Here is a 13619-nt window from a genome sequence, read left to right as displayed (position 1 = left end):
CAACGATCCGCCACCATTGTCCTTATCCTTCCCTTCCTTTCACTTTCGCCTATCATCATACGAGTATAGGGGCACCACACGACTCTTCTTATCTCTAACGTAGTTTAGCACGTAATACCGCTAAGGATAGTCGTGCATAGTACATGGGAATGGTTCACTTGTATGTCTTAGGACAGTGATAGTCGAAGTGAAGCCTGGATCTGCGAATTATCGATCAGTCCTGATACTTTTCTGAATCTCGACATTCGGACCAACAACCCAAACCAGCATATACATATCAACCACTAGAGTATTTGGAGCACCATGTCATCCTCACCACCGCTCACTCCACCTACCGCCCCTCTCCTCCCTCGCTCCCAAGCGCCTCGCCCTAATCCTCCCACTTTACCTGGTCACTCCCAATCTTCACCTTCAGTCACTACCAGTATCTCGTCCCACCAGCGAGCAATCACAGCTCCCGGTCTGATGAACAGAGCACCGTCCGCCCCATTATTCACCTCGTCAGATCTCACTACCTCTTCGTCGTCTTATGCAAGTGGAAGTGGAAGTTCAAGTAAACCTTTAGTTACTCCTACAACATCAAATTCAAACACCAATTTCGCTTTAGGAGCTCTTGGTCCAGCATTCAAAGAAGGCGTAAATCAACAGAACCAAACTCATCCATTATCGAAACAGGGTTTGACAGCTTCTTCCTCTACCTCCGTCTCTGGACTTTTGTCCTCAGCGTCCGTACCAGGTCTACCAAATAGTAATAGTAATCTACATACACCAATAACTCAACCAAATGTGTTATCAGCATCGAATGCTCCAAGTGTGAATCAAACCCCTCAGACAGGAGCGAGCAAGATGGCAGCAGCTGCCAAAAGAGGTTTGGACGGGATCATACCTACCCCTTCGGCTGTGGGATTAGCAAAGATGCAGACGCAGGAGGAAGAAGAGGGTCATCCATTAAGTGAGAAATCACTGAAAGAGAGGTAGGTGGGATCTCTCCTCAAAATCATGTTTCCAACTCAACTCCCTGTGCTCCTGCTCTTATATCCATCTCATATCGTGCGACGATGTCCGACGCTAATTCCTATATGTATACTGTAGAGATTACCAAACCATCCACACCCTCAATCGCCTATTCCACCTACCCTCACGTTGGAAGCTCATACGTCCGTTGGGTCAAGGTGCCTACGGATTAGTCATAAATGTTCAAGATACCTATTCTGGCGAGCCGGTAGCTGTAAAATGCATAACGAGGGTGTTTGACAAGGTCATACTGGCCAGAAGGGCTTTAAGGGAGATAACACTTTTAAGACATTTTGGAGGACATGAAAATCTAACTGGGTGAGCTGGACGTTCCGTGAAGATAGACGATAGCTAACGATGATTTGATGTGATATGGGAACAGATTGATAGATCTTGATAATGTCTGGGAAGGATACAATGAGATGTAAGTGTCACTTGTATAGTACAGTTCAATGCAAGACATCTGCTGATGATCCGCTTTGAACTTTCAGATATCTGTATATGGAGGTGACTTGATCTCACGCCTTCTGCTTCATGAAACAAATGCTTACAAATATATCTGTTTCATGATATAGCCGATGGAAGCGGATTTACATCAGATAGTGAGATCAGGTCAAGCGTTGAGTAATAGTCATATACAGTATTTCCTGTACCAGTTATTACGTGGAATGAAAGTGAGTTGAACGTATATCTCACACCTTTCTAAACCCTCTTCCTTAGTATCTCCCTTTTAAGCTTCCTCATCATTAATCAACGCTTACAATTTGCCTGTTTCATAGTATATACACACTGCCAACGTGATCCATCGTGATCTGAAACCCGGTAATCTCTTGGTAAATTCAGATTGTGAATTGAAGATATGTGATTTCGGTTTGGCGAGGGGTTTTAAACCTGTCACTGGAGAAGAAGATCAGAATGCCGAATCCAAGTTGACGGAATGTGAGTTCATAACCCAACATGTGCTATTGGCAGCACTACCTTCCATCTGTGCTAACGACAAGACGCTCTGCAGACGTCGCTACGAGATGGTATAGAGCGCCGGAGATCATGCTTTCCAACAAACGATACACTACTGCTAGTGAGTCATATTCTACTTTACTATAGTCTGAAACCGATGACTGATCGTCCATTTCGTAGTCGACGTATGGTCCATAGGTTGTATACTAGCAGAACTGTTAGGCGGTAAACCATTGTTCAAGGGAAAAGAGTAAGCTCAGCTATTAGCTATTAGATCAGATTTTGAGGGGCAAACGCTGATCGACGCTCGAATTATGATAGTTATGTTGATCAGCTGAACCTCATATTGGGAGTACTTGGAACGCCGGACGATGAGACTTTAGCCAGAGTAAGCAGTGAAAAAGTGAGCAACACTCACCCAAAGATTCAAGGTCATCTCCGAATAGCGATGCTGACTATCATGTAGGCTCTCGCATATATCAAAACATTACCACATTCGCCTCGAGTGGAATTTGTGGACTTGTTTCCCGAGGCTGGTCCAGATGGTGAGTTGACCCCTTGGGAGGCAATCAGTGCCAACAATGCTAATATCACGAATTAGCTCTGAACCTTCTATCTAAACTTCTCGCCTTTGACCCATCTCAGCGTATAGACGTCACGCAAGCTCTATCGCATCCATACTTAGCAACATATCACGACGAATTAGACGAACCTGCTTGTCCGGAGATCTTCTCAAAATGGGAACAAGTGGAAGCCTTAACCACTATAGAAGAATTACGAGAAGCCATCACTCGGGAAATAGAAGAATTCAGAGAAGAAGTGCGTACGATGGATGACGAAGATTATTTCGAAGAGGATGGTGAACCCGTCGAGGGTGAGGAATCATGGAGAGTCAACGGCCTAGCAGAGGGCGAACAAGTCGTCATTCACGCTTCACCCATGCCCGATGCGAATTTGGCTCATGTCGAACCTGGAGTACCTATACCATCCAATGGAGAAGGAGTGTCGGCCATGCCAAAAGGTAAAACCGAGATTTCGCCCAAGGCGAATTTCTCTCCTCTCATTTCGTCATCTCCATTGGCTAAAAGACAATCTATCATCGCTGCTTCACCCGAAAGACGCAAATCTGTCGGTCCCAATGCCACAGGAAACAGATCTTTACCTAGGACAAGGGATCAATCGCCTGTTACGCCTGCTACGGCCTTATCGGAAGATTCGTTCGGTAATCCCTTCTCTGCGTCGACGGGTAGATCGTCGAGGAGACAATCTGGACATTCCATGTCCTTCAGTATGTCAGGTAGAAGACCGAATAGCTTCTTGTTTAATCCTTTCGGTCAAGGCATGACTCCCATGCCTACACAGGGACCTGCTGTAGGATCAGACGAGATGGGAGCGGGAAGTGGTGTGTTAGGTGAGAATGGATTACCACTACAACGTACAGGTTCAAGAAGTGCGACGGGAGGAGGAGGAAGGAGAAGTAGGGCACCAAGCCAATCTGGAAATATCAGTCAATTGATAAAGAGGTTGAGTGTTGTGGATCTTGAAATTTCAAATGTAGGTGATAAACATGGAGAAAAGAAGGAAAGTAAAGAGGGGAATGATCAGGATGAAGTACCGCCTATGACTGTTAGTCCGAGTGATGCGCCTCCCAGTGAGGTGAGTGATAACATTTTGTATGATGACTTGGAAGTGAGATCTGACTGACTGGTGAGTGGATTTCTGCTTTACAGGTACCAAAGAACTTCTCGTAAGAATGTCGTGATGTAGTTGTTCAATTGTCTGACGATACAGTCGAGAAAGAGGAGATCGTCTTGTCTTGATGTCATAGAAGTAAATGAAGTTGTATTAGACATGAGGGTCGTGTCGCATTGAATAAAGTATATGCATGTCGCTGTTGGAAAACGAAAGATGAACAAATGGACTATCGATCTTGTCTTCGTTTGGTCTACTGTCGGGGTTTCCTATCCTCTGAAGAAAGGTGGGCTCGTATACGTTATCAAGTAAAACGTATTTATGTATATAATCATGCATTGCAGCTGATAAATCATACACACGAACGGACATCACCCTATATACATATATACTAGTAGAGCCAGACGATGTCTGACCTCTTCTAATGCTTAAGCTTCTTCTGCTTATCTATAGCAGCTCTCAATTTGATTTGTTTATCCCTCAAGGAAGCTTTCTTCTTTTGCATGACCTTGTTAGAACTACATCACAATACCAGCATCAGCCATCAAAGTTCCTTAATCATCATGGTAAGATGGTATTATCACTCACTGTAAAGCCATCATGATAGGTTTATTCCTCGCCTTCTCCCTATTCGTAGAACTACTTGGAGTATCCTTCTTCTTCTTTCCCTTCAAACTACCAAACTTCTCTCTTCCTTCTCTTCCTTTTTGAACCAACTCCATCCTCTCTTCCCATGTCGCCTTAACTTTCTTACGAGGTCCCAATATCTCAGCTTCAGTTAAGAACCTCTCTGATTCATCGGCATCAACATGTCGTTTGGAAGCTTCCAAAGCAGCCAATTTACGTTTGGCTCCCGAGCCTCCACCGGATTCGGCTAGGGATTTGGCAGCTTTTAGACGAAGTTCATTGAGTAATGCGAAATCTGCTGGAGTGAGGATCTATTATCCAGACAAAGCAAAGAGATCAATTAACACCGCATATTCATTCATTCTCTTTGTCCCTTGGGTAACTTACCTTTTGTTGAGCGAGCAAAGACAATTTCTTGGTATCTTGAGATATAGCAGTAGTAGCAGCCGATACAGTCGATTTCGCATCATCCATCTCATCATCTTCCTCATCATCCATCTTAGCGTCTTCATCTTCATTTTCATCATCACTATCGTCCTTTTTGGTGTTTTTACCTTTCTTTTTCGATTTCTTTTCCTTCCTATCCCTCTTCCTATCGTCTTCATCATCCGAATCTGAGATCTCTAAATCTTCATCACCTGACGAAACATCTTCCCATCCACTTGATTCCGCTCCGCTGTCGGATTCCACATCCCACTTCTCCCATCCTTGCTCATCATCCTCGTCTACCGCCATTTCCACATCCGAGCCTTCTTCATCAGATACACCTCCATTGGCTTCTTTCCTCATTTGAGCGAAATGCTCTTCCAGAAGTTCCAATCCCTCGATACCCTCTGCGGCATCTTTCGAATGTCCATATGCAAGAACTTGATTACCGATAAGTCCCATCGAAGCTGCTTTTCCCTGTAGTCGATTAACCCACCACAAGATATCAGCTATCGTGACACATCGATGAGTGTTACTGGTATGTTCGACTCACTCTTTCTCGTCTCTTGAGCATTCCTGGATTGACTTCTCTAAACAACTGCAACAATCCTCTTGAAGCAGTTACAACACCTTTATCCTTACTCTTCCTATATTCAATCAGATCGCTCAAGAGATCTTCTTCCATACACCAAGGTTGTCTTCTACACACTTCTCTAATAGCGTTCAGGCCCGCAGCAATGACCTCAGCTCCTACACCTGGATGAACGAACTCCTGAGCCAATTTTCGGATGACAGGCGTAAGTACGTCGGGAGGTGTGAGCTCGTGTACTGATTGTGCGAGAGAAACGAGGATGAGTGTGACTTGAAGTTGATGGTATGTGAGGTATCTAAAGAATACGAGTACATTAGCTACACTATTCTCATTTGGTTGGGAGGATACAATAAACTCACTTGATGATGTAACTGTAGAAACCCAAGACACAGAGTTTGTGGGTTCCCATAACCCTTGAGAGGAGTTGCATAATCAATATCTTGTGATCCAGAGAATAGATTTTGTCTACGTAAATACAACGCAGATTAGCTCGACTGAGGATGATATCAAACGAATTCATAGCTCACCATGCTTATGTAAATTATCATACAACTTCTCTCCAAAAGTTTGAGGATCATGTAACAATTCCAAAGCAGGGAAATTAGGTGTGTTGCCAAGACCAGCAGCGTGTTTGGCTCGTTTCTATGAAAGATCGAATACGGATGATCAGCACGCTCTCACTTGATACCATCTAAAAGAATACCTAAGAAACTCACCTTATTGGTCTCCCTCTTCATCTGCGCCAACATTCTGTCCTTCTTTCTACCGCTCTTACCAACCTCCATACGATGTTCCATCTTCTTCACTCCCCTTCTCGCTACTCTGATCTCCTCTTCGTCCGAATCAGTGTCCTCAGCATCTTCGTTATCTGATCCTAAGAAGAAATGGAGTGCTGCAGATTGAACTTTGGTATTTGGGTGGAAAGCGGCGAGAGCTACTATTGATACCGTCTTTGCGTCGTTCCTACATGTATTGAGGTTGATCAGTTGGAAATCCCAAACACTGAACACAAGAAAAGACAGATATACGAAAGATTGCTTTTTGAGGTAAGTTAAAAAAACTCACCAGACACCCTTCTTCCACAATTCTTTGACCATCATAACCGCCCACATGGCCTCACCTCCTCTTTCTTTCCCTTTACCCTTCCCTTTATCTCCAACAACTTCAGCTCCCATACCACTTTCAACCATACCAAATAACAAGCTCTGCACCACTCTATTCAATCGGTGATTCTTGGTTTTTTGATTGGAGGTCTTGATATCTGTTAAGATCGTATGTCTGATGACTCCTCGTAGGGCAGAGGGGACTTGAGGCAGGAGTGGAAGAAGGATCTGAAGGAGTCTAAAGATGATGAATTTCCATCTTGTTAGCTGATTTGACAATAGGGCAACAGGGACCTGTGGTTACGCAGCGAGGTAGTGAAGCATAACTATGAAATCGAATACTCACTCGATCGAGTCGATAATCTCCTTGTTCCTCAACATTACCAGATTCTTCACTACAGTTCTCCTCAAGTCACCCTTGACCGTTTGTCCACCTTCTGTACCCAATAACAAACCTTTGAGTTGGGAAGGTAATTCCTTGGTTTCGGTAGGATAACATTGTGCGACTTGGCTTATGAACGTTATCAAATCGCCGAACAGTTCGTTCGACTTATCGGTCGTTGAGCTTGTCGAAGTTGAAGTAACGGATGATACTTGTTGGAGTTTGAGTAGAGATAGATAATGATTGTATTGAGTGAGGAACTCTTCTTTGTATCCTTCTGGATCACGCTACGACCACCAAAGAAAGAGGTCAGTTCCCCTTGAGCGGATGTAGGTTGAACGAGATTACTTACCTTGATGAGGTTTTGTAATTGAGGTAAATTGGAGGTTAAAAGTATACCCCTCGATGCTCTTGACTTGACCATCTTGACTATGTAGATCTACAGATCAAGGCTACCTAATCTTCTCTGTGTTGAAATGTTGAGGATGGACGTATCAACCAAGAAGATGATTGAAATTTTATGAAAACAAAAAAATCCAAAAAATCAATAACCGGTTAACCAAGAGGAGCTTGGATCGACGGCTTATCACTCACCAGAGAAAGGTACGGTACAAACTACTTAATCCACGTCATGTCATCTCTCTCAGCTATTGCGGATGCTTTTCATGTGGAGGAAGTCCAGCGCTTGGGAGTCGATCACACACCCATTCACCCACACACTCCTACAAAGGATTAGTCATTCATGGAATCTTGAGGTGATGCTGTGCGACTACAACGCAAAACACGAAAATCACACATGCAACTGAGCCTATCTGCTCAGTACTCAATCAAGGAGGGATCTCACTGGCTCATATTATGCTTGGCCAAGACATGCTGATCTTCAGATTTCCCTGTAGGTGTGAGCGGGGTCAAGGGAATCAGCACCGGTTCACCGAACCGAGATCAACTCAAATGTCGTTCATGCACAGACACACACACACACACCCACGCACATACACACGACAGGCTCTTCGTCATTGTCATCTCACAAGGAAGAGAAAGGAAAGAGGAAAGCTCCGACTGACCGGATACACGTACAGCATGACTCTAAAAACGACATAGCATTGATTTTGGATTCCAAGTGAGAGAGGGGGTCAATGCTACTAGCTACAACCAGGGTAGATCCTTTGATTAACAACTTACTTGTATATCATACCAGTCAGAACCCTTGAATTCTTCTTGCTAAATGTCTCTACCTTTGAGTAATCATCTTCATTCTGGTCATCAGAGAACAGATTCAGAATCAACTTACGAACTATTGCCTCTTACTGAAACTTCATCAGCTTCGCCCGGTGAGAAACAGAGTAGAAGGAACAATATGGATAGTTATCAGAACCAGGTTAAGAAGTCCAGGCATGCTTTACCTACTAGGTTGGAAAAGCTGTATATGGCTGTGGGTAAGTCAAGATCAAGCTCTTCATCGAGAACGACGTATCGCGAGATGGTAATGTTTCATACATTCGATATAGCTGCCTTCGAAGCTGTGGTGATCACTTCTATAGCATTTGCCGTCTTCGGGCTGGTACAGGTTGGTATCGGATCAACTATTCATTCATGACCAATCGCACCTTGGCTGACCACTATTTGTCGGATAGGCCAATATAAAATCGCAAAATGCAAAAGTACGAACGGGTGAGAGTGCTAACGAAACTGCTGCATCTAGAGGAGTGACTCACTGATCATTCACCTTTCATATGAACAGTACCGGTATACTTGGCTGTGTTTATAATGGCTCAGTGAGCTTAGGGTTATCAGTGGTCATGTAAGAGAACGAACTGAAACTAATCTAACACAATCAGGATCTTCTCGTTATTGTACATCTTCGATGCATTACGAGCCAGAAATATCGTTCAGGTGATTACATCTATCCCGGTAACAATCACCGATGAGTGAAGCTGATCTATCCCATACAATTCATAATTGCAGCTCATCATGCACCTGTTCTTCAACCTCTGCATGTTGATCTACTCAATCCTGCAAATACCCCAAACTAAGAATGCCTTAAGCAACGATAACGCTCCGGGTGCATGCGGTTCTTTCGAGGTGAGTGCTTCTACAACGGCGATCTTATTCAAATTACAACATGCGGTATAGAAAACTGATATAGGATGGTTCAAACACCTCAGAGATGCACAGGTCCAGACTCATTATTCAACCTTCTACAAAAACTCATGATTGTCCCTCCCATAATCTTTGGATTGTGTACGATCGTATTTTGTGTATTGATCAAGTTCATCCATAAAGTTTGGGGTTGAAGTGTTTTTAGATTAGTCGGCGCTCAGCCCGAGCTGAAACGTGAGTAATCACCATCTTTCTCATCTCGCACTTCCTCTTTGGCAAGGACGAATATACGCTGACTGTGACGATTGGGCGGGTGTAGGTGCTCATCGTCACTACCAGACGATGATCAGTTTATTGAAGATGTTATTGTTTTTCGGTCTCGCTTTCTGTACCGCTGTGAGTATCTCTCCTGTCACACCTGGTAGACAGAATACTGTACGAGGTATTCGCTAAACCTGGTTTTACTCGTAGATGCTTATTTTGGCTTCAGCATGGAGTGCCAAACGAGCTGAATTGTACGTAACACTTTCTCTCTTTCTTCCAACTTGTACAGTACATCTGGAACTCAAGCCGTGCTATGATTGTCCTCTCATCTTCATCGTTAAATGGTTGGTTAATGCTAATCCTTATATTATGCAGCATCATCACGATCATAGCTTTTCCACTCGTGATCCTGTTCATGCTTGGCTGCGGATGGGCGTTAAGGAAAGAAAATAAACCGTGAGTTAATCTGTTCTTCGACGATTGAAAATAATTCAGCTCATACGGTATATATTTCATAGGATGATGGCGGCCTGTCTCGTATTGATGGTAGCTGGAATCGCATATTTCATGTGAGTGATAATTTTTCCGTCTTCTTAGCCTGCGGGTCAATAGCTCGCTGACATTGTTAACGGATGCGTATTGGTACAGCTACAAACTTGCAACCTTGTGGCTACCTCGTACAGAGGGTTTGTACAGTAATACCAAAATCACTATGGCCATTTTCTGTGAGTGGGTTTTACATACGAATATCATCAATACCGTGTTCCTATACACGGTTTCCCTTAGGTCTATCTCTTGCCAAGGTCCATGCTCATTAGCTTGACATCTCAGCAATATTCTCAATCATCATCCTTCTAGCCACGTTCATCCTCTCTTTACTGTGCATCAACGATTTCGGAAAAGGTTTGATTGACGCTCATCGAAATCCCGAAAATCGAACTAGTCTATGGAGTTTACCCGCCAATGCTCGATTCGAGAAGAGGATGGAGGATGCTGAGAAATACGGCAAGAGCGAGGGTGGACATACGCCTATGATCGGTGGTGAAGAGGGCGGGAGGAATGAGCGACTCGTGATTGAATAGAAAAGTCGGTCGAGTCAGTGATATTATCGAACGAGTAAAAGGTATCTAGGAAATCGATAAAAGGGGAAATCATAGAATGGGCGATTGAAGTATAATTACCGAACATAAAAAAGGAGGAAAGAAGATGCTTTATAATGAGCCTGATTTACAACCTATTCATTGTATAGTCCATCACATTTGCGATTTTATTTTATTTTGACGACTCATTTCGAACGATCTTCTGATGATATATTTGGCTATTTGATTATGTATATTATGCATTGGTGATTCTATCTATTCCGTAGGTCTGTAGGTAGTCATAGCACATTTGTTGTGGATGTTTGATTGGTATGGTACAGGTGGACATACAATCAAAATGGGTCTTAATGCTTTGTCATGAGGGTTCGTTACTGTATTGAGTATGGGCACAATATGTTATCTAATCCGTATTGCTGTGCGTATGCTATCTATCCAAAGTCGATCAGTCTAGTTGCTCAAACAAATGACTACTATATATGAGTTTGGCTCACCGTAAATGTCATGTCCGATTACAACTATTATCATAACCATCCGTATCCACTCCCCTGATCAAATCCCAAACACCTTCAACCCTAATTACTTTCCTCAATCTCTTGGTACCATGATAATCATCTCTACCTGCCAATATATAGCTCGACTTGGGTGATTTGATTTCCATTTCTGTATGTTCGAGAGAAGAGGGTTGATCATCAGGTGAAGGGGATAACAACCTCCTAAACCCCTCTCTCTCTGCTTCTTCCTCCGTTCGCCCTGCGGGTGAACGATGAGACAAACGCCGTGCTATACTAGGTGTACTCTGACTTCTGGATGGTGCGCTACGCGGAGAGGTAGGTTCATGGTATGTACCGAGTGGATAGGGATGAGAGATCATTTTTGGTTGGTGTTGCGAGTGGGCTTTGGGTTTACGGAGAAGAGAGATGAGGATGCCCATGACATTCGCCTAAGGGTAGGCGATGAAATGAATGGAGAGAAGTGTGAGTTTGTATATTGTGGAGTTTGGATTGAGATGAGATTATGAATGGGAGATATGGTCTGATCGAATGGTAAGTTGAAATGGGTTATTAACTGAATATGAAGGTATGGCTCATAACTCGAAGGGACATAGAAGAAGAATGGAGATGAGAAGTATCTGCGACGCCTGGTGTTTCTTGAGTAGGAAGAAACATTAACACGTCGTGTGAACGTGTGATGATATGATGCTGAATATCCAATGATCAGTAATAGTATCAGGGCAAAGGTTGAAGGTTGACCCATCCGTAGTAAAGGAGTCAAGGTATGGAAGGACCTCTCAGCTAATGCGATTCTTCTGTCCGGACCATCATCTTGTCAGTGAGCTTTCTGCCTTTCACTCTGAGGCCAGATGGCACTCGAGTACCTCTCCCTCTACTTCATAGAATGGAAGCTGTCTCGCAATACAGAACTCATCAAGCATGACTTTCTTTCTAATGATTTAGTGTTGATTTAAGCTTGATTGTAATTACATCATTCCCACGTGTCTGCGCTCTTACACCTCGGTCAAAGCCAGGCCGCCTTGTAGGTCAACAAACCCAGCGGATGAGGTCAGATATTTTTGCCCATCTGACCATCAATCAATTCATAAGGCCATGTATATGAACTGTTCATAGTCAAACACAATGTGGACAATCATACCCTTGCTAATCACCATGGCCACTCTATCCCAAGCTCAAGCCCAATCGACACCGAAAGTACTGGTATACACCGCAACAGCTGGATACAGACATGATTCCATACCTACCGCTATAGAAGTTTTGGGTGATAATGCGCAGAAGTATGGAGTAGAATTCACTTTCTCAGAGTGAGCATTTCATGCCTTTTCCTTAGTTCGACGTTCAAACGTGTCATCTGACTAAAGAGCTTATATATCCTGGTTGATCTGTGAAGGGATAAGAGTTTATTTACGGACGAGAATCTGGCGACCTATGATGGAGTGATGTTTGTCTCGAACTCGGATGAAGGTGAGTCTGAGTTTCATCTTTCAGCTTCACTTTACATGTTCAAAAACCTCTCCACCACCTGCACGATGAATGCTGAATATCAAATGGAGGCTGACGATCTATCCGCGATTGTTCATGATATGATCCATTTCCAGTCCTAGACTCATCAGGTCAAGAGGCATTACAGAAATTCTTCCAATCTGGTGGAGTGTATACGGGTGTGCATGCAGCTTCGGCGTGTCTATTCAATGATACGAATTACCAACAGGCAGTGGGAGGTGAGTGGACTGCATGTTTCATACTTGTCGTGTAATTCCAAGCTCATATGGGCCTCTTTATAGCCTTATTCGATTATCATCCCCCTATACAAGATGCCGTATGTCGTGAACCACCAAAATCAAACAAAGTAACATTGCTGATTCAGGATGTCATGGTAGACTTTCACAAGACTGAATGATTCACATCCTGCTACCGCTGACGTACCGGATAGATGGAGTTTTGTGGGTCAGACTCCTCACCCATCTGCTTACACATGTACTTGGGCTAATCAGAAGTTGATGATTCTAGCAAGAAGAGGTATATTATTTCCGATCGAATCCCAGAGATAACGGCGCCGTGGTGATAATGTCAGTAGATGAAACTAGTTACGTTGGTAAGTTGTACCCCTCTCTTTCCATATACTTTCAGCGTATGACCTGCGGTCTCTGTACATCCGAGCGCAAAGATAGAAAGAATGGCAGCGGTCTCGTACGAGTGCAGAGCAGGCCAAGGGATCTTATCAGCTGATAAATGTCATCTCTTCGGTTCTAACAGACAACGGCACCTCGACAGGCAATTACCCTTCAATGGGTGACCCTCATCCTATAGCATGGTACATTGACCAACCGTTGTCTTCTCAACCTCTGGCTGAGGGCGTAAGCAAACCTGGTAGATCATTCTACACTTCTTTAGGACACCTCAACTCGAGTGAGTTGATCTCATTAGTATATCAGCTGAAATGTACAACAACTTTTACGAGAATGTATATACTGATATCTCATTCGGGTTATTATAGCATGGCAAAATGAAACGTTTATCAACCACGTGATGGCAGGTCTCAAGTGGGCCTTGGATGGAGGATCAACCAAAGCGTACGGTGTGGGTCTCGTGGGTAATGGGGATGGATTCAACTCTACTTCTTCTACTTCTGCTGCAGGAGGTAGTTCAGCTACATCCAGTGGTCAATCAGCTACTTCCACGACGGGCGGAGGAAGTGCTACCTCCAGTGCGGGAGGTTCTGCAAGCTCCGCAGCTAGTTCGGGATCCACATCATCAGCTGGACACGCTATTCAGCTAGATCGTAGATCTATGGGGTTGGGTATAGGGATGGTTGGTGCTGTTGGAGTGGGTGTGGGATTGGTATTGTAA

At 43.8% G+C, this 13619-nt stretch overlaps 5 protein-coding genes across 5 annotated transcripts; 3 read left to right on the top strand and 2 right to left on the bottom strand.

The window, feature by feature from the left end:
* Nucleotides 1-303: 303 nt before the first annotated feature.
* Nucleotides 304-3722, top strand: V865_001701 (uncharacterized protein; the record flags this gene model as incomplete). The annotated part of the gene is made up of 12 exons (XM_066225516.1): nucleotides 304-974; nucleotides 1093-1332; nucleotides 1397-1438; nucleotides 1506-1521; nucleotides 1590-1688; nucleotides 1794-1953; nucleotides 2027-2092; nucleotides 2152-2221; nucleotides 2293-2374; nucleotides 2438-2516; nucleotides 2573-3627; nucleotides 3702-3722. 12 exons carry the CDS (start codon nucleotides 304-306, stop codon nucleotides 3720-3722), a joined length of 2601 nt encoding a protein of 866 aa, XP_066081613.1.
* Nucleotides 3723-4084: 362 nt separating this feature from the next.
* V865_001700 (uncharacterized protein) lies at nucleotides 4085-7217 on the bottom strand (the record flags this gene model as incomplete). The annotated part of the gene is made up of 10 exons (XM_066225515.1): nucleotides 4085-4181; nucleotides 4252-4601; nucleotides 4678-5193; nucleotides 5270-5603; nucleotides 5668-5773; nucleotides 5836-5950; nucleotides 6025-6271; nucleotides 6374-6649; nucleotides 6758-7080; nucleotides 7146-7217. The coding sequence occupies 10 exons, from the start codon at nucleotides 7215-7217 to the stop codon at nucleotides 4085-4087; spliced, it is 2436 nt and encodes an 811-aa protein (XP_066081612.1).
* Nucleotides 7218-8018: 801 nt separating this feature from the next.
* On the top strand, nucleotides 8019-10239 carry V865_001699 (uncharacterized protein; the record flags this gene model as incomplete). The annotated part of the gene is made up of 14 exons (XM_066225514.1): nucleotides 8019-8229; nucleotides 8302-8360; nucleotides 8428-8464; nucleotides 8535-8568; nucleotides 8632-8686; nucleotides 8759-8875; nucleotides 8959-9034; nucleotides 9104-9127; nucleotides 9213-9289; nucleotides 9365-9408; nucleotides 9533-9613; nucleotides 9676-9726; nucleotides 9806-9882; nucleotides 9989-10239. The coding sequence occupies 14 exons, from the start codon at nucleotides 8019-8021 to the stop codon at nucleotides 10237-10239; spliced, it is 1194 nt and encodes a 397-aa protein (XP_066081611.1).
* A 517-nt stretch (nucleotides 10240-10756) lies between these two features.
* On the bottom strand, nucleotides 10757-11128 carry V865_001698 (uncharacterized protein; the record flags this gene model as incomplete). The annotated part of the gene is made up of 1 exon (XM_066225513.1): nucleotides 10757-11128. One exon carries the CDS (start codon nucleotides 11126-11128, stop codon nucleotides 10757-10759), a length of 372 nt encoding a protein of 123 aa, XP_066081610.1.
* A 793-nt stretch (nucleotides 11129-11921) lies between these two features.
* Nucleotides 11922-13619, top strand: V865_001697 (uncharacterized protein; the record flags this gene model as incomplete). The annotated part of the gene is made up of 9 exons (XM_066225512.1): nucleotides 11922-12073; nucleotides 12160-12233; nucleotides 12368-12490; nucleotides 12554-12588; nucleotides 12650-12712; nucleotides 12780-12864; nucleotides 13026-13178; nucleotides 13267-13362; nucleotides 13408-13619. The coding sequence occupies 9 exons, from the start codon at nucleotides 11922-11924 to the stop codon at nucleotides 13617-13619; spliced, it is 993 nt and encodes a 330-aa protein (XP_066081609.1).

Source organism: Kwoniella europaea, chromosome 1 (genome assembly GCF_036810445.1).
Source record: "Kwoniella europaea PYCC6329 chromosome 1, complete sequence".
Lineage (NCBI taxonomy): Eukaryota > Fungi > Basidiomycota > Tremellomycetes > Tremellales > Cryptococcaceae > Kwoniella > Kwoniella europaea.
This window is presented reverse-complemented; position numbering and strand designations above follow the sequence as displayed.